Source organism: Channa argus, chromosome 17 (assembly GCF_033026475.1).
Source record: "Channa argus isolate prfri chromosome 17, Channa argus male v1.0, whole genome shotgun sequence".
Taxonomy (NCBI): domain Eukaryota; kingdom Metazoa; phylum Chordata; class Actinopteri; order Anabantiformes; family Channidae; genus Channa; species Channa argus.
In genome coordinates, this window is record NC_090213.1 from 10,510,913 (window position 1) to 10,531,909 (window position 20,997).

Consider the following 20,997-nt stretch of genomic DNA (forward strand, 5'->3'; position numbering starts at 1 on the left):
GGAAAACTCTGTTCTCTTGGTGTTCAGAAATGTATATGAATCTAAAATCTTTAGTTTACATACTCTAATATTGGCCATCGGCAGAGGTGTCATCTCTTTGCTCTTACTCTGACACAATAACATGCAAGTGTGTGTGCTTGTGTGTGTATGCTTTATTTACTGATTTATTCACGCACTAGTGACTAGACCACAAGATGAATGTGTGAATGGGAATTATTGCCAGTGAGCTGCAACTGTAAGCTATAAGCTCTTGACATAGCCACTGGATTTATTTATTTATTTTTATTTTTTTTTTATAAACCTCAACACTACTGGCTGATGACTGGCCCAACACAGTCAGTTTAGGTGTATCATTATCAAGTTTTTAATGGTGGTACAATTTTTTGGGGGGTTTAAGATGTTTTCCTTAGTATCAATTGAGTTTGTCAAGGTCAAGTTGATACAAAGTACAGTTGGTTTCAAAATTGGTGACTTATAGCCAACAAATATAGAGAAAAATGTGTGTGATAGGTATATCTTTCCATTGTGCCACCAAAGACTCACAGAATGCTTGCCAGGCAACTCATTTTATGGGTACACAGGGCATCCATTGGTGGTAAGGTGTTTACGAAGGATGGGTCAGGAATTTGTGTTTGTCAGGCTTTAGCAATTAGTTGTAGCACAATTACGTTAACATTGACCACCAGTTGCTTTCTCTTGGCTTTTGTTAATTTTAGTGTTTTTTTTTTTATGTTTTTTTTTAGTCATAGCGGAGTCACAACAGTATGCAGGGATGACAAAACCAAATGCTCTGGAGTGAGTTATGCAGGTCATTGCAACTTACACAAAATACTGCATGAACTCTGTGATGGACAGTCAGAAACATTATAGTTATAGCTTCCTTACAGTAGCATCAAATATAGAAGTCTAACATAATATTATGACCTACATTTCTTTCAAATGCGCTGGTAATTTAGTGTTAGCTTTTCACTTCCATGAGAACAGTATGGCAGAGGGATTGTTTTGGTTCCTAAATTTAGACATGCCCTGTGGCTGTCCTTCAAGGTGGACCTAGAAAGAATTGGAGAAAAAAAGCTTTTACACTAGTTTTAGCAGCTAGTAGTTTAATACATGGTGGCAGTAGGAAGTTTAATTTCACTCAAATACATTTACTCCCTAAACTGGAACGATACAAATGAAGATGACATTCTCTTAAGTCACCCTTTTCAGACCGCCTAAGCATTATTATACCTGCAAGCAAAGGCTATGTGAAATCTACATACTTAGGAGCAAAAAGTGTTGCTTTATATTTGTCCTCACAGCTTCCATTCTCAAGCCTTAATGGATAAATTCAGTTATTTTCTAAATTAAACAAAGTGTTCAAAGTCACTATAGAGATGCTAAAACTAGGTTTTTATTACCTTTTCTAGAACCACGCATTTGCACGACAGTGTAAGCAGCAAAAGGAAGGGCTGAATGAGAAGAGATCATTGCAATTTGTTTTCAGATTTTAATTCAGACGCACGCTATATAAATAAAAAAATTAAATAAATAAATAAATAAATTAGGACACAACTATCTTGATTGTCTGTGCTGTACTGTTGACTGCCGTTGTTGCTACAGATGTGCTTTGTCCAACCCAGAATAAAGTAAAAAAACCTACTGCTATGACAGGTGCATATTTTATTTTGATAATACAGTAACCAGTTATGTAGAAGTAATCACGTGTGTGTGTGTGTGTGTGTGTGTGTGTGTGTGTGTACACACATGAGACAGACATTCCTTCACACATACTGTACCGTGGTGAGCTGTGAAACCAGTGATGCATGAATCCTGTGAACTGCAGCAATAACCAGGCTGTCGGTTGGCAGGTAAATTTATTCTAGGTGTGTTTAGGTCGTACAGCAACATGTCAAGAAATAAAACGATAACTGCAGGGATGGGGGTTGATGGAGCAGAGGTGTCTCTGTGCTTTAAATTAACATTTACAATTCATCCCAACAATGTCCCTTTGTGAGCTTCACACTAAGGCTTAAAATATATAAAGCAAAGTGTCATTAGGCATATATACCAACTTCTCTGTCTTGCAAATGCGTCACAGTGTGTGTCTGAGTAAATGAACATGGTGTTACCTGAAGGACAACGATCCTCCTCAGACTAAGTAGTAAAGCAGCAGCCAGTGTAGTTCCTTGGTTGTATAAATGTTAATGGCAACTCGTGGCAAGATCCTGGTTTGTGTTGCTGAGCCTCAAGAGGACAGATAGCTGCTGACAGTCGAGCTGGGCCTCACTGCTGGGACTGCTGCTGTGGCTGCTACAGCATCAATTTTTACCATTTCGCTCGCTCTCCATTCTTCTATCCCAGCTTCCTGTCTTTTCTCTCTGTAACATATTTTCTCCTTCTGTTTCATGTGTGGCCATAACTCTCGATACCTCTTCTTCCAATGCACTACTTTAAATAAGTTGGCGCATCTATATTCTTAGAGTGAGATTTATGATAGCCAGTTTTGTGGTCAGGATTATGTCTTTGTTGGGCATCAGCAGTGTCTGGGGCATGGTCAGATTGTTTCGTGTATGCAGATCCATGGTGAGTTCAAACAAAGGTAACATTACTGTGGAAGAGAGGAGGTAGCAGGAGAGTGACAGTTTCTCACCAGGTCAGAAGTTGCCTAGAGCTTCAAATTAAATCTAAAAGCAGCATGAATCAAGCATAAAAGAGGAAATCTTTCCAGGTTTATTTATGCAAATCATGCCTCCTGTAGTATAATCTTAACACTGTAAGACACATTCACGATTGGTTTACAAATGGCCATTAAATTAACATCAGTGCTCTTATTCTAGAAGAGTAAGTGGTTTCATTGCTTCATTAAACTTAAACAATATTTTAGCTGCTTCTGTTTTGTATTTTTGTCAAATTTATTGTGATTTATTTTTTTTATCTTTATTTTTTCCCCAGAAGGCATTTGCCCAAGAGATTAATAAAGTTCTATTCTATTCTATGCTGATGCTGCTCTTTTAATCAGATTTGTTTGGATGTACAAGTGGAAATAGGAGTAGTGGTTCATTAAATAACTTAGTGGTGAGTAATAAAATACAGGAGTGCATGTGTTTTGACTGGATGTTTTGACTGGGGTCAAAAAGGGTCTCACCTGGAGTTAAAAAAACCTTTAGTGAATAGTGTGGAATTATGTACAATATAATAACCCTGTCAGGTAAAAAGGAAAATTTAGTCCTTAGTCTGATGAGGATATAGAGCTTGTTATATGAATTGCTCTCCTATGTATGGAAACAGGAAGAGGTGGACTTTTGAGCAGGAAGGAGTAGGTGTTTATCTAATTGCAACAGGACTAAGAGAGCTCCTGGTTTTTGAGCGATGCATCAAGGAGTGTGACTGACAGGGCCATGATGACTCACACTGACACACTTACACGGAGGCGCAGTGATGAAGAGGACGTCAGACAAGCCAAAGTCTGACTGACCAGGATAGATAACAAGGAATCGTGTAAGTGCAGCGATAACAGTTACTGTTGATTCAGTGTCTTCTACATTATGCACTTGTACACGCGCAGTTGTACACATGCACACCAGCATACCCTAAAAATGAAGATAATGCTGGGGGCTTGAAATGTGCTCACTGATAAGAGGTAAAAAAAAAATAAAAAAAGCGATAACCAAGAGGAGAGAATAGGGGAGAGAGAGGCTTTGTACCTGCAGGAAGAATTGGATTTGTTCCTTTTCAAGATACAGTATGTCAATGGCAGAAAAGCAGAGATTCACAATGCCTGGTGACGCCCAAAAGCAACAGGAAGGAAAGGGACTCAAAAGTGGTTTTGTCTGAAACCTCTCTGTCCCATTGTCATATATATCACCTTCATCAGAGTCAAGACAAAGTACTGGGTTGGATGTAATGATCAGTTCTATATGGACAAATGTGACAAGTGTGAGTATGGGTTTGATATAGGTGGATTTTATACTATACCGTCTCCTGTCTCTATTTGTGTTAGTCTGGCATACTTAGCCTCTGTCTAAATAGTGAATTGAATCATGTCTGTCACAATCTAAAAAAATGGAAAACCTGCTTGTCAGGCACAGAAAATCACTGGTCAATATAATGTCAAAGGATGTGGATGAACAAGGTCTTAATTGGGTCAGTTTTATATAATGCTGTTAATAAAAGCCTGATACATATAACTTTATCTTTCTCCTTTGCTTTATAGAGATCCATTCTTTCCTCCCACCACAGTTCTCTTTCCATTTGCATGCAGAGAATATTCACCCACCACTTTGCACTGCAGAGGCATTTTTAAGCATCTCTGGGAGGAAAGTGTGTGGGTGCACAGGGTGGAGGGTGCTGTGATGTGAACATGTAGGGGTAACATGATGCCTGCAGATTACCTTTTGACCTCTAAGGAGCATGCTGGTTCTATGAATGGAAAAAGGTCCTGAGATGTGTTTAATTGTGTTTTGTTTAGTTTTTCCAAATGGCTCTAAACAACTTACGACAGATTTATAGCATATAAATATATAGTGTATAGCATAGCTTTTTAAATTGTATTGAAATTGTACAGATATGAGAAATAGTTATTGTTCACCAAATACCACTCTAAGTTTGTTTTGTTTTTTACCTGGGTTCTGATAATGTTTATGTATCTAACCAAGCTAATGAGAAAGCTAAGGTCCCAGTGGTCAGTCCTGCTGTTCTGGCACTGCCTCAGGCCTCCTCACAGCAAGGGCACCTTGCACTAACCATCACCATCGTACTCTGCCAGCACTTTGTTCTGAGAATTGTCCCTCCTGCATAGACACAGACTTTGACACTGCACGCAAACTCAAAAGACAGACTAAGAGAGGTTTGCTCAGCTGCCCTGGGCACTGTGTAATCGTTCCAATTTATCCCACAAATCCTCCCTCTTTCCCCTCTTGTCTCTTTTTCTCAAACCTCAGCTGCTGCCAGGTCCCACTCAGTTCTCTATATTGCTTTTCAGAAGACAGACCGAGCTCTTTTAATAAACTCATATTTTGTTATTCTTGAAGCATGTAAAATGCAAGATTTTAGCTGTAAAAAACAAAACGTAATCTCACATTGTGTAGTTAAGTTTTGAGAAAACTGCATTTGTCAACACCTTTTTTTGTTGTTCTTTTTTTTTCTTTGAGGTAGAAGATTTTCTTTTGCCGGTGTTTATGTATTAGTGCACAAAGCAGTGGTGCATGAGAGACTGAAACAGACTTTGGCTGCAAGCTAATATTGTATCACAAAACTACTTTTTATTTTGTAGATTACAATTTACCTACAGTGTGCCGTATTTGTACTTCCTCATTAGAATTAGATGGTTAGAGTGAGGGGTGATGAAATAAAAAGGTGAGTGGTTAAAGGGCACTACAGATGTGGATTACTACTGTAGACCTCCATTTCTTGTGACTCGTGTCTTTTACACTTCTGTGTATTTGCTTTTGACATGTTCCCCTTTGGTATATTTACAGATGCCATGTGAATGTGGAACAGTACATAACAGGACATTGTACCATGTTAAATCACAATACTTGATGCATTACAATATATGGATAAAAATTGTGAAAAAATGTATTAGCTCCTATTCCCTGAAGATCTTACCTTTCTACCCTGAAACACAGAGCCTCTGGTATGGACTCAGGCATTGATCTCAATGATCTCTATCTTTCTCCCTTTCCCCCGATGCCACCCACACTGCTTTTTGGGCTTTTTTTATTTATTTATTGGCTTTTACTGTGCCTCAAGCTGACTGATTCTCTATTTTTCTCTGCTGTACATTTCCCCAAAAAGTTCTGGATAGCCTCCATCTCTGCACAGCAGCTTGGAAACTTTTTTTCTTCTTTCCTGAAACCTTTAACTCTCGTCATTTTCATGCAGAGAAAACAAATGGAATTGCACACACTGAGATATACACATTCACCTGTGGTATTATTTAGCTGGAGCCACTGGGTTCATAAAATGTGATTGAGTGTTTGTGGTGACAAGACCCCTCCAATATCTATCGACTACCAAATGAGGGGACATGATGAATGGAAGAGTTTCGTGTGGCAGGCATGTCCTCTTTAAATGTCTTGCCCTTCTAACAGGGTTCTTGGCTGGCTTGGATAGCACTTTTGTGCTTTATGCTGAATTTTCTTTTCGTTTTATTATGATCATGTTATCTGTCATTCAAGCTGACGGGTGTTGTTGCAGTGGTTATTTTGTATGCGTGTCCTTCACGTCTGTATGAACAGTAAGGGAGTTCATGTTATGAAATTTCCCTCACAGGCCAAACAAGCAGCTGCACAGTACAAGCATGCAGACATTTATTATTGAGTAGCAGGCTTTTATTATTCATACCAATGGGTTTCTGTGCACTCAGCAGATAAACTTCCTAAACTCTGTTTGTTCATCAGACACTCTCCTCACTGATGTTGGCTCACAGATGACCATGAATATTTAGTTGTGCATTTACTGCTAAATAAAATGTCTCAAGCAATCTACCCTATGAAAAAACACAATGTGAACTGTGTCCAGCTACTCATTCAGTAAAGGGTTCATCATTAATTGTGCTCTGAATGTGAAATAAAATGGACACAAAGCTATTGTTAAGTCACAATGATTTGTATTCAAAACATTTTGATGAATGGAAACCTAAGACTCTTGCCATCCCCTGGAAAGAGCTGCAGGAAGGAAACGCCACGATGGCTAACAACAACAATATCAACATTGGTTTGTTTTATGGCTGCAGGAAGACAAACATTTGGCACAGATTTTACTCCATGTTTAATTGTTGCTTAAAGTCAACTGATACCATCGAGGGATTTTGTAATTTTGAATTTTCACCAATCAGTGTTGTTGGTATTTGTTTTCTTGTTGTCTGCAGCAACTTCTGAAACTTGTTTACAGCTGCCAGACAATGTTATAACAGCCCAGAAAGCCAGCCAGCTAGTGGACCAGCGCCATCCGAGTACCTGAGTACAATCTGAGTGCCAGCCAGTGTTTTGATCAATGCTGGCTTTGTCAAAAGGAGAGGCAGTGTGTAGTGCTAACTGACTGCCTTGCTTCACACCCCTGCCTCATTTGGGAGTGCTTACTGTCTAAAATGTAGATGACAAATGGGCACAAACTGACTTGAGGGAGAAAAACAAAAAAACAAGTCTGCAACTTTTAATAAATAAAAAAAAAAAAACTCCATACAATTTTTTATGTGCACGTTTGACATCCTTTCAAAAAGAATATAATAAGAAATACAGTGCAAGTCTGAATTATTGCTATGAGGAAAAATAGTTTATTATATAGCTGCATCCAATGCGACAGCAGCCTGTAAAGTTTCCCAACACCAGCAAACCTAGTTAGCATAGCTGTCTGAGCCCAGTCTGACAGCACTGGTGCAGCAGGTGTATTTTTAGCCCGACAACAAGGGATCTGTATGTTTATATTACAGCACCTCACTGGTGAGGGCCTAGGAGGTGTCATCTCACCACTAAAGTGGTGCCGGCTGGTACAGAATTTTAATTGGCAAGGAGAGACCCTGATGTTAGGTTGGGGGGACTGGGATGTTGAAGTCTCAAGTGGAGGCGCTGATGTGTCTGGCATGTTATTTTAGTGATTTGATGATTTGCATGAGACTTTGTCAGACACAGTTCACCAATCTCAATATCATTAACATAAGTGGGAGGGGAGATTTCTACTTTAGGCAAACTGACCCCTTTATGCTTTTCACCTCTAGGTGCAGGCAAAGCACTGCACTGAGGTGGTGATTTTAGTAAAGCTTCAGATTGTGAGTCATGCATCAGACATCATTCCTTTCAGTATTTTATCAATGAGTCCAAAAATGTCCCAAGCTGATGCAGTTGGAACTACAGAGAGACAGTAGATTAAGCATTTTATTAGCTTGTGATTAAAGAGTGCCTGGCTGTCCGAGCTGCTTCCAAAGGAGATAAAGTTGGAATTTTCTGCCATATGTGCAAATGAAAGAACAAATAGCATTTAAAAATTCATAGCTGCCTCATTAGAATAACAAAAAAGATGATTCAGACATGTTTTTTTTTTTCCTGTTGAGCCTCTGAAGTCACAAAGAAAAAGTTCTTCAACCAGCTTTAGGAAACACAGTCTCTTTCACTGTACATTTCCCCATCTGTCTTTGTCTTATAATGAGCTGTGGTAGCAGTCCAGCTCTGCATATCTGCATTGCTGATTTAAACCAGCTGCTGGTAGGCTTAGCCATTTTGATCTGCGCTCTTTTAGCTATTGGCTGCGGTGGCTCTGCCAGCTTTACTGTTTTGAAGTCTTTGTTTTTGTCTTTACAGCTGTTTAAAGTGTAGAAAGTAACCATAGCTGTAGTGCACATGTTTCCCACATTAGTTGGCCCTGGACAAAATGTTCTGGCTGATTTGTCTAAAAGAATACCCCCCATCTTCAAGCTAAAAGTTGGCTCCATAGAGGTGCTTTTGAGACTCAACAGCTCATATTTATGGAGTAACTTTCACTGAGTGAGTCTGCTACTAAATAACTCTTGGTGGAAACATGGGTCTTTTTCAGCTTTTGAATTGTTGATCCTTACAACTTGAGCTGTGTCAGTATTGGCTTTTTTTTGTCTATTTTTATACACAATGTAATGGTACACCAAGTTATTATGAGTCTGTTTCATTGGAGGTGTCTACAGCAGAAACATTAATCCCATTGATGATCCAAAGAGAAAATGCTTTGATTACCTGTCCAGACTATGAACTTTACATCACTAAATGACATTTAATTTCCAACCAGCTTCCTTGCCAACTTTATGCTAGTTTCGTTTTCTGTTGCCCCTTCTATTATGATTATTCATAAGGAGCTAAAAGAATGTCACCTCTGGGTATTAGTTATGCTGGCTGAACATTTAATGTCTACTCATGTTTTCTCTGGTATGCTTGTGTATATCTAACAGTCGCTGATGGTGTGTCTTCCAAACTCTCCTTAACCTTCTCTTTGAGTGGCAGTGTGACTCAGTAAATTCTCCAATAGAGCCTCTAGTTGGACATTTTGTCCCAAGTGCAAGAGAAGCAGCAGAGGAAGCCTCCCAGATCGCCACTTACACTTCCCATCTCGCACCTTGCTTTGTGCTTATACACAATGCAGAGCAAGTACTAATCTCCCTATTCTCTCTCTCATTAATTAGTAACTTTCACTGTTTCGACCAGTTACCCTGATTTTGGCCCATCCACTACTCTTCACCTGCCCATCTCTTTATTTTTTCCCCCCTTTCCCCCCCTGGTTTTCTTGGGATACTATATATTAACCAATGACATCCCACAGCAGTCATTGCCATGGTGATAAGTGACTTAGAGAAGCACCACCCAAGATGAATGGACTGTAAAAGTAGGAGGACAGTGGTAAGGGGTGGGCAGAGACCATAGATTGGGTGGAAAACATAAAGGAGAAAGAAGAAAAGGTAATGGGTATGTGAAGAATTTCCTTCTAAAAGTAAAAATGTTTTTTCTTTTTTTGGCATTATTGCATTGCCATCTCCTTTGCTGATTCAATCAGGATAAAACTAAAAATGAAAGGGCATTATTTTTATTGCGTTGACAATGTCAGTTGTGTTATCCACTTCATTCCTTTTCTGAAGCAGCTATTTTTGTCAAAATTTAGAACATCTGTCTGAGTAATCACTCAGAAATGGCTTGTATGCTTTATATCCAGTAGAGAAATTTGGAATTTTACTTGTTGTTTTTGTTTTGTTGGATTTGCTTTTCAAATCTGAGAGAATTCAGCCTGTAAATATTTGAATTTTCTTTGGGATGAACTATTCAAACACAGAGCTTGATTTTGACTTAGCCTGGACACCTTCTCAGATTCATTTTGTGTATTTATTTGATGTAAGATAATGAGTTTCAGGAGTAATGATTTTACAGACAAGCACTTTCTGGAACTCATTTAGTCCTGGATAATCTGAAATGGCTCTAGTTTTGCAGAAATGTTCAGCAGATTGACATTAACTTTTATAAATTTGTTATTACCCTTAATAACATTTGAATCACAGCAGTAGCAGACTATACTTACAAGTTACAACACTTACAAGTTAGCAGAATTTCTGTCAGGCTTCACACACATCTTCATACACAAACAGACACACACACTCCCACTCGATGTTTATGTTCTGCTGCCCTTGTCTTCTAAATTTCTTTTTCCCCCCTTTTTATGCCTTTCATTTTATAGTTAAACAACCCACAAAAGCTCCTGCTGAATCCCTTTTAAACAAGGCACAATTTGACACTTGTATTTATTTTGGCTATTACTGCAGAACAGCTGAATGTGTTGGATTCTTGTTCGAGCTACACAGTTAGTGAAACTCTTTTAGTGGAGAAAAGAAAAAGGCCTCATTGACACGTCATGATAGACATTTTTTGTTTAGTGATTTCTTATTAATTGGTTTGCTTCACTAGGACAATGCAGGTGTATCTTACTAAGCCCTTTCGCCCAAGCAGAAAACTAGGGCTGATTCTGTCATGTTAAATACTGTTGCTATTGTTTATAAGTTTAAGTGTAGTTTCCTCTAGTTTCTCTCGTCTCTTTCGCTCTCTTTTGTTGTTTTTTTTCGGTCTCTGTCAGAACCAAAATGATGTGTAAGCATTTCTCGTGGGAACAGCTCTGTTTTATTTCATCATGTCATAGTATGGTATAAAAACCTCAGTGGATAAGTGCAACATGTTTCTGTGTGCATATAGTATGCGAGTGCTTGTGTGTGTGTCTCTGTGGAGAAGGCATTTTCCTTCTGTAGACAGCTTCAGTTAATATGGCCAATCAGCAAGGCTGCAAATATATATACTGCAAGTATTAATCTCACACAAGCGTGTATGAACTGTGGCAAGAAAGGCCGGAGAAGTTTTTAAAACAAGTTAACATCCCACTGTAATCAATGAATAACATATAGACAAGTATTATGATATAAAGGGAACAACTGAGGATTTTCTTTCATCTACTGCTGCTTTGGCTTGATTTCGTCTTGTTTTTATTTTTTTATTTTGCTTGCTTCATAAATGTCTGTAAAACATTTGTTTTCTAGAAAGCCGTCTAAAAATATATTATTCATTTTAATGTGTAGCCTTTTTGCTTCTTGCCCATCTGTGTCATCTTTCATCCACTGCCATCTAAAAGCTTAATTTTCCATCATATTTCCAAGTTTAAACAAACCTTTAAACAAACCTTTTCTGTCATCTTCAGAAATAACTTACATGACCCACTAGGTAGGAGGAAGGTTGGTGAAAGGACAACACATACCTCTATGGAGAGATGAGGGAAGAGAGAAACCTTGAAGAGGGAGGGATGAGCAAGTGGGGGGGGGGACAAAAACAGCATGAGCTTGCCTGGCAGATACATTTGTCATGATCTGTGTGTGTTTGTGTGTGTGTGTGCGTGCGCGTGGGGGTAGGTTATATAAGATGGTGAGTGTGCCTGGCAGAGAAATAAACAGTTATGATTGACTGATTTAATTTTTGTTTGCCTGACTATTTATCTGTCTCTGTTTGTCTGTGTACACCTGTACCCTAGAGATATGCTGAGGATACAAAGTATAGGAACACTTACAGTTCTAATAAGGAAAACCGATGAGATAATTAAAGGTAAATAAATGCCGTATTGATTTCTGATTCTAAATCCACAGGGTATTGAGGCTCTGAGAGGGTATGAAGGAATGAAACTGAAATGCGACCCAGCTCTCAGAAGATTATTTTACTGGTGTCGATGGTTTTGTACATCTACAAATTTATATTTTTAGACGTACATTTTCGTGCTGTTTGCGATTGGTAGCACTACTGGCATGTTGGAAGCTTACTAATTAACATGTTGCAATTTGGTTGTTTAATACACAACTGTAAAAATGACATTTTCACAAAGCAGTTGTTGCAAATCGAAGTCTTGCCAGTCCAAAAAATGAAGGCCGAGCTACCGCCTGATTGAAACAAATCCTTTAGAGAATTTGTTTTCTATCCACACATTGGTTAATGCAGACATGATTCGGACTTGGAAGCTCCAAGATAAGGTCTGGGTAAGTTCTGGACAATCGGACTTGGGCATTTGTCTCACATACAGCATCTCCAAGTAATGTCTAGGGGGAGGCAGTGCAATAATGAAAGCAGCTTACAGTAAGTCACTGCAACAAAGCAAACAGAAATGTCCAACTTTTCAAATTTGACATTTTGGTTTTATATCTGTTTTTATTTATTATAGTGCTTTTGTTTAATTTATTCAGAGCACATATAGTAGATATCACATTATGTTGTGTGTGTGTGTGTGTGTGTGTGTGTGTGTGTGTGTGTGGCCTGTATGTTAAAGGTTTACACACTAACAAAGGAGTTGTCTCATCGACCTTCTCAAATGGTACCTCATGGGTTAAGCTTCCATTATTGAATACTACCGGAGGCTGTGGAAAATGTCAACGCTCACTGGGTAAAGAGGTGGTCCCAATCAGGAAGTGTGTGTTCGTTTGTGCATGTGGGTGATGGAGAGACTGTGAAAAATTAAAAAAAATCTCCGAGAAGCAGAAAGGATGTATTGTTATTTTTAGAGGTAGGCGCTCTGCAAAAACATCACCCTGACACCTCATTCAAAATACTTTAACAAAAGCTTAGAGAGGTGCATGTCCTCATTCTTTCCTTTTTATGGGCATTGATGCCCCCATTTAAGATGCTTCCAAGATGAATCACCTTAACAAAGCTTGTTACTGGATTCCGTCTCTCCCCTCTAACCATCCATAGCTGGGCCACTTCCTAGAATAGCCTTCCTTGCCCTACATTTTAATGGCTACGCTCAATCATGTTTATTCCTTGGTGACAGTAACATCACTAAGAATGTAGTAGGATATTAAAAGCACTAGATGTCAATTAAAGTTTAATAAGTGTATTAACAAGACCTCATCACTGTCAAGCCCAGCCAATCAGTCAATCTGAGCACCTGATCTGCACATCATTGCTCACTCTTCCTCTAATTAAAAAGAAGTGACAGCAGACAGATGATGTGCTGTTAACATGACTCACTAACTGGTTTTGCCACATAAGTCCTAATTTTTTTGTTGTTGTTTTTGTATTCCCCACCCCCTGATTTCGTATTCTCTCAGTGTAGAGAGACAATGCACTGTCTGTATTTTCTTTCTACACTCCTCTTTTACCCTTCATTTTGTGTTATCTCTCCTATTCTAATGATATTCTCAGCACCCCTCTGTCATTGTAATTCTTGTATTTAATTAATTCATGTAAAATAGTTTCATTATGTCAACTTTTGGGGCTTTGTTGTAAGCAGCAAAACAGCAAGGTGCACTACTAAACTTTATATTTTTATTCCTCCTTTTTTTCCTTTCTCTGTCCTGTCTGTTTCATCCTGAAGATAGCGGTGTCGTAGCAGAAGGATGCCGCTGGTGAAGCGCACCATTGAGCCCAGGCACCTGTGCCACACGGTGCTGCCAAGGAACATCAAGAACGAGCTGGAGTGTGTGACTAACATCTCCTTGGCCAACGTCATCCGCCAGCTCAGCAGCCTCAGTCAGTAGCACAATAGCGCACACACACACACACACACACACACACACCTGCTCCCCATACAGTAAGTCATTTAACTGACTTCAAAATAGAGTGTGAGTCAGGTAATGTGTACGTGTCGTCATTTTTTAATCCTGGAGATTAAATACTGGCAACTGTAAAAATTGAGGAGATATTTGCAGTCTATGGATGTCGAAAGAACAGTGAAAGGCATATGTATAGTTTTTTTGGTTTCCTGACAGTTTCAATAGGAAACATATAAACTTATATTATCTATCCATTAATTATTTTAGCTGCTTATCCTGTTTATTGTCACAGTGATACAAGTTGTAGTATAACCTGTCTGAGATGTGTATCCATTATAGAAGATTTACACAAAACATTTTCTCAAATTTAATCTGCACCTTTTTTTTAACCTCCATGTCACACAGCCATCTATGCTAAAGCATCTCTAGCACTTACATCTCACTCAGAGCAGTCAACCTGCAACGATAGACTCCCTGAGGATTTCCAGTCACCACTGACACAGCGTGTCTCCAACTCTTAATCTCAGTAATTGCCCATATAAACTGTGCTTGCGACAGAAAGAGCAGCTTTTAATTTTCTGGTATTTTGTTTGAAAAAGAATTTAGTTTACCATTTTAAAACTTAGAGGAGAAGTTTTGCAGACTACGTGTCCCCTGAGTCAGTTTATGTAACTAAGAGCTACATGAAAGTCAAATTGTCTTCCAAAGTTGCTTTGAAAACTGGATTAAACATAAAGTATTTCAGACAATTAACAATTAGTTTAATCATCTTTGCATATAGAATAGTTGTAAAAATATACTATAAATATACCACACATTTCTTTTCATCTATATTTTTTAACATTTGTTTACTTCATAATCATATTTTTAAAAGATGTGTTTGTAATAGGTGTGTGTGTGTGTGTGTGTGTGTGTGTGTGTGTGTGTGTGTGTGTGAAGGCAAATATGCAGAAGACCTGTTTGGAGAGCTGTTCAATGAGGCCCACTCCTTCTCCTTCCGGGTCAACTCCCTGCAGGAGCGTGTGGACCGCCTCTCTATCAGCGTCACACAGCTGGACCCCAAAGAGGAGGAATGTGAGTGCTATAACCACACTCTCTCAGTCTAAGTCACACACGCACACTTATATGGTCACTCTTTGACAGTTTCTTTTAAACTTGTGTTCCGCTCTTACACCTCTACTCTTTCATCAGTTTGTTACTGCACCATAATGCGAACAAAGACTATGCTATGTGTGTGTTTGTTTGTGTTTGTGTGTCCCCTGTCCTTCACCCATAATAATGCCTGTTTTTAGAGGAAAAGGTAGCTATGAGATGTTTTCACCCCATCCTCTATTAGAAACATTCTTTTCACTTTGCCTGGGTTTTCATATACTCAATAAATGCTTTTCTTAGTGAGGAGAAATTGGATCTGTGGTCGGGCTATTCCTGTGATGAGCAATAATAAAAAGTAATGTGATGATCTGTGGGACTGTCAGGTAAGTCAGGTTATGCTGAAGGAGGGGAGGGAGGCACCTACAGAGAACTGTGAGTGCAAAGTGAAAAAGGAGAGAATCGCAGCAGTGTAATGCTATGCTCCAAGACACCATATCGATTTCCCATGGGCCAGTAGTGTGTTTATGACTTTGCACAATGCTACTCTAAGTGCTTCCTTGTCACTGACTCAAAGACAGTAACATGCTCACTGGCCTGTATTTGCAGCTTATGGCTTCTCTGGGATGCAAGCACAGGACCTCCCGGGTTTTTTTTTTTTTTTTTTTTAAAGACGGTAATTGTTTCTTGGTTACAATCATGGGTTTGTATTTTAAACACAATCAAGGACAGATCTTTTAAGTTCCAGATAGCATGCATGATGTTTGTTCTAAACTTCCATTATTTTGATTCCTCCCATTAAAAAAATTGCCCCCACATTTTATAGAAAACATCCTCCACCTTGTATTCTCTTATCATCTCATGCCAACCCCCCACCCGATTCTCAACTCTTTCTCCTCACCCTGTTCACATAATATATCTGTACTAATTGAATAATTGCACGTGATCTAATTATAGGAGTCTCTGTGTCTCAGACTGTAAGTGAGTCCATATTATCCAGAATAGGTTGAAGGGCAAACACAGGCTAAGGATGGATATCTTACCCAGCAGAAGATAGGATATTAACATTTATTCCATTAGATACACATCTACAGATTTACTTTGGGAAATGCCCTGGCAGTAACAAAGCTGGTCTTTGTATCATCTTGGCAAAAGGCTGCTTGTTCATATTCAAGTGACGTCTTGTGTTCAGACACAGATCGTGAGGGATTTTGTGTGTGCACGCACACTTGTCTGCATCTGTGCATGTGGACCTTGGCTTTATCTACCTTCATAAATAAGCCTGACTTTCTCGCTTTAGCCTGAAGTATTGGCTTGAGAGACGGTATATAAGGATAAGCTCACTTGCAGTTCAAGTGTGTGTGTGTCTGTGTGTCTGTGTGTGTGTGTGTGAACAGATGGAAGGATAGAGGGCACTGCAGCAAAAGCAGTGGCCTGTAAAAGGATTGTACTGCAGAGTTTTCTGGGCCAGGTTGAAATGGCCTCCTCTGCAGGTTACACAGATTTCCCACTCAGTTCAACTCCTCCACCATCATTTAGAACCAAATTAAGTTTTCTTGTAAATGGAAATTCCCACACTGTGAATATCCATTTTCTTTTACAAACTTTGTTCATTAAAGATCAATTCAGTAATTACGAAGTAGTGCAGTAATGTGTGTTACTTGTTAGAGAAAGATGAACAATTGTGGGAGGGGTTTATAAATTCATGGGCTTGTTTTCTGTAAATTTCACTCTTCATCTGCATCCCCACACGTTCTTTACCCTCGGACTCTCAAATGCACGACCATACAGTTTAATATGTGCTTTTTACACAAGTATATTACTTGACTTGTAAATGTATTTGTGGGTCTGTAGTTGGTATGAGGGGCGGAGTGAAGGAGAGGGGAATGAGTGCAGGCAGAGAGGGGACTATAAATCAGAACTGTAGAGGGATGAAGATAGCAGGATGGGGGTAGGGTATGATGGAGGAGAAAGAAAGAAGCCACAAAAAATTGCACAGATGCTGTTTTCAAAACATCTCATTAGAACCTTGAAGTCAGATTACACTCTGTCTAAGATAACTTAAAATGTGGATCAAATTATTAAATCTTGCTGCAGTAGTGGGTTTTGATTCCAAGCAAAATTTTGCTTTATATTTGATATTAACTTTCTCAATAAATGCAGTTATTATCACAATCTTATTTTTATCATGGTTGAGAGTTTTTAAATAATTCAGGGCATTAGTTTAAATTTAAATAGCATTAACAGGGCTCGACATTAATGCTTGCCTGCTTGCCCACTTGCCCGGGCAAGTAAACTGCGATCAGGCAAGTGAAATGCATCATGCAGTTGCCCGATCATAGAGGAGAAGCTGCATGAACATTTTACACTGTGAGTAGTAAATGACGTTTCTCACAACCAATACATAAATCAATAAAAACACCCTTTTAAAATAAAATGATTTGAAATATCACCAATGAGCTAACTAATAAACTGGAGCATGTACAACGTACAGGTTTCTCCTGTTGATGTGCCTTCTCCCTCAATAAAAAATATGGATATAATATTGAATCCTAATATTGGTCGACAAACCTTCTACCAGCTAAGCCACAGTTGCCCCAACCAGTTAAAACTGGAGATTACATATAATTGTTACACTCTCAGTTTATATGCTTTTAATTACGTCCAATACAACTTTATATTTTATTTAACTTTTAATGTGTCTTCATTTGTTGTTTTGGACAAGTAAGTTTGGCTGCCGGGCATGTTTTACATGCCAGCTACTTGCCCAAAATGCTTAATGTTAAGCCCTGCATTGATGAATACAATTTAGTCAAGCAATGTTGTCAATAGAAATGGCTTTTTAATGTTTGCATTTTTTCGAACAGCTGCTTTTGACATAATTTAGACAAAATTACAATAAAACCTGTTGTGAAATATTAACCAAAAAAGCAGTATTTGTATGAACTGTAGTTTACTGTGATTACTTGCACAAACAAGACTTAACTTATTAGTGACACATTATTAATGTAAATAATAACCTTGCAGCATAAACAGCTGTGATAAAACTTGTTTTTTTTTTGCTGAGAATGTAAAACCCATTCAAGTGTGTTTCATCTGTGGGCATGTGTTTGTGACTCCTGGTCCTGTTTGTGAAATTGCTTGCTCTGCTTTTCTCGTTCATCGCCTACTTTCAGACCTCTTCTCCTCATATAGTGATCACTGTGTTATAATTTAGCTGCAGAGATGTTTTGCTAAAAGTAAATGGCAATGCATGCCAACCTTAACCAAGGTTTAACAAGCAAGTCACAGAGGGACTCGAGGACACATAGTTGCCTTCTCAACTTTTAGTGCATCAGCTGCAAACACTGCAGAAATATTTATTGTGGTAAGTGTCAAAAAATGTGTAAGTGTCAAACATTACACCCCTGAGATTTAAGAACTTAAGAAGCTGATATATACTGTACTGTTGTACAGTGTATTCTGTATTGAAAAATATCAAATTCCAGTTCAGTTAACCTTCTGTAAAACTATATATTTTTATATACTTTATATATGTACTAATATTACACATTTATGCCTTTAGTCACACTGTGACTGGTGCTTTTTGACACCCAAAAAGTGTTTTTATATTAAGAACTAAAATTAAACATTCCTTCACAGCTCAGACAAACTGTAAGGAAACGAACTGTGACTTCATTATTGAGATCACTCACAGTCTTTGTACCAGTATCTAATCCTCAGAAAAACACAGTGCAGCTGAGCTCAATTTGAACACAGAAACAACACAGTAGTGGTCTTAGACAATTCAGTCATGATGTAAAAAGACACACTGGTGTGAAGTATGTTCTGTCAGTCCAAAGCATAGGGACGTGGAAGATGTTACATGGTGAACGACATGAAAGATGTTTTTCTGAAGGTTGGAACAATGTTTGGAGAAGGTCAGAGGGATGTGTGCTTTGCAGTTCAGTTGTTAAGGTCAAATGTGCTTTATTACATGTATTTATGCACATGCACAACCCTACCAACCCTTAAGCCTTTAGAGGCTGTCGTTCCTAAGTTTGCCCTTTGGGTCTGCATTCCCCTTCTCCTTTTCCTCTGCTCCTGACCGCTAACTGCTTCCCTATAGCTCTTTGTTGTCCTCCCCAGCCCTCTCTCATGTCTCGGATTGATCTCTGCTCTCCCTCCATTTTGAGGTGATGCTATTTGTGTGCTGTCAGGCTTTCTTCCCCCGTATCATTCTAGCCAGGCAAAGTAATGGCCTGCATCCCCTATTTAATGGCACTGTTATATCAGTGCACTGGCTGAGGGCCATTATGGAAGGCCACAAAGCCATCCCAAGTCCCTCTGGGCTCTAAATGTTTCTTTATATACTCCAATGTTCCTCTCCTTTTCCCTCTTTTTGCATTAGTCCTTCAGCCTTCTGTTCCATAAGATGTCTTCTTATTCAAATATTGCCATTTACTAAGTATGTTTTTCTGTTTCCCCTAGTTAACGTATCCTTTATTGCCTCTAAACCCTCCTTGACTCTAATTTTCTCTGGCACATTTTACGCATTTTTTCTTAACTCCTCATTTATCTCACACTGTCCTTTTTGTCTCTTTTTCTAAGGTCTATAACAATCCTTACCAATACGGCTGCTAAAAATAAACACTAAAAAAAGACATGTACACACACTTTATATAAATGTTTATTATAAATTACAGATATAACAGTTTAAAAAAAAAGACTAAAGTGATTTCCTTTGACTCTAAATTAACTGGAGTGGCAAAATTAATAATTTGCTTGAAGCTATTTAGAACTTTTAGTTTTAGTGATGCACAGGATGTACATGTATACACAAGAGAGTGTCAGTTACACACTTTACCTCATTTACACATAAGGCCAGGTATAAGAACGGGGAATTTCAATAAAATTGCTGTCTGTGACACATAGAATTTACTGTTGCACTCTCAAATACAACTGTCCGTATCCGTGTCCGTATAGGAAATTTATTATATGGAGATACAAATCTCCAATATCTGTGGGTGTTTACACAACGCTCTAAATCACCAAAGCAGAACTATTTTAAGGCAGTACTCTGTATTGGATATAAATTAACGAGCAAAAGTACCTTCATTTGTGTGGTATACACTGTAAGTAGACATAAACAAAAGTTTTTGTCTAGTTATGTATTTATAGATATCTCAAAATTAATCTTTGCCATAGAAAGTTCACTACTATCACATTTGGTATTGATCAAAAAAATATACATTTATAGATACCATATCATACATGACTGGCGTGGCAGACCAAAGCTGTAAGGGACTAGGCATATTACACTGCAGATGCCCATGTTCCATGATGCAGATAAAGAAGCTTCATGGATTATGACCAGCTAGCAGATGTTAAAAATAATGTCCCAGTGATAATTCCAGATGAATGGCATGTACCGCATATATTGTAGTTCCTCCTATTTTGTCCTAAACTCACGGTACGAGGCTTGTGATTTTGTCGATGCAAATGTGAAAATCTAGTGGAGAGGACAAAATAAAAAGGAAAGGACAAACAATGTTACCAGAAAAAGACAGCAGACATCTAGCAAAAACTGAGCCAGAGAGGTAAGAGCATTGCGGGGCTGCAGGAGTGGAAATGTAGGCCAACATTTGCATTGATGTGAAACAGGAGACAGAGCCATGCCTGCATGCTAAGAGACAGCTTGGCCTATGCCTTTTCTTATCTTCACTGGCAGTGTGTAGGACTGCATTTCTATGAGGGAAGAGGGAAAACATTTTCTTAAACCTCACAAGGAAGCTGAAGGAGATAGAGGTGTGCGTGTGTGAGGGTGACAAGAACTTCCTCACCTCTCTTTGTTTGAGGATTTTTCTTTTTTTTTAGTGAGATGCTATCTGCTTGAGAGAAAGGTATGAGTGAAAGATAAACTACAAACTATCCCTTACTTACTGATAAGGAGCTTCACAGGCTAAGATCAGAAACTGTTGGTCCACCTGGTTTCGACTCAACCTGACTCACTTACTTTTTCACACACACCTTAACGCACACTTGCAGCCTGTCACATTCACACCAGCACATTCAATCACTGTTTTCTCATTAGGTAAATGTCTGGAGTTGGTAGCTCAGCTAAGTTGGGGTAATTAGGATGTAGGACATGTTGATATATCCATCAGTGTGTTTTTGACTGATTCTGTGAATGTGTATCTTCTGTTTCTGCTTGCACTCATTAGTGCAGCGGGCTTCTCTCAGTGCTCGACATTGCTTGGCACAAGTTCATAGCTACCTCACTCTGCATCAAATATATCTTGACACACACGTTTGTATTGCCATTCTTTAGTTTGTCGCTTTTCCACAAACTTGTCACACATTCTGACAGCACTCTGCAATCCCTAAATGCACTGGGACAGGAGGGCGAATTGCTCTTGTTC

General features: G+C 38.7%; 1 protein-coding gene across 5 annotated transcripts in view; it reads left to right on the plus strand.

Moving 5' to 3' along the window:
- wasf1 (WASP family member 1) overlaps positions 1-20,997 on the plus strand; it is a 48,942-nt gene that overhangs the window by 7,317 nt on the left and 20,628 nt on the right. For all 5 annotated transcript variants that reach the window (XM_067482011.1, XM_067482009.1, XM_067482010.1 and 2 more), the window contains 2 exons: positions 13,330-13,484; positions 14,447-14,581. In XM_067482011.1, coding sequence (XP_067338112.1) covers positions 13,352-13,484; positions 14,447-14,581 — 268 coding nt within the window. In that variant the 5' untranslated portion in view covers positions 13,330-13,351. The remainder of the gene's footprint in view (positions 1-13,329; positions 13,485-14,446; positions 14,582-20,997) is intronic.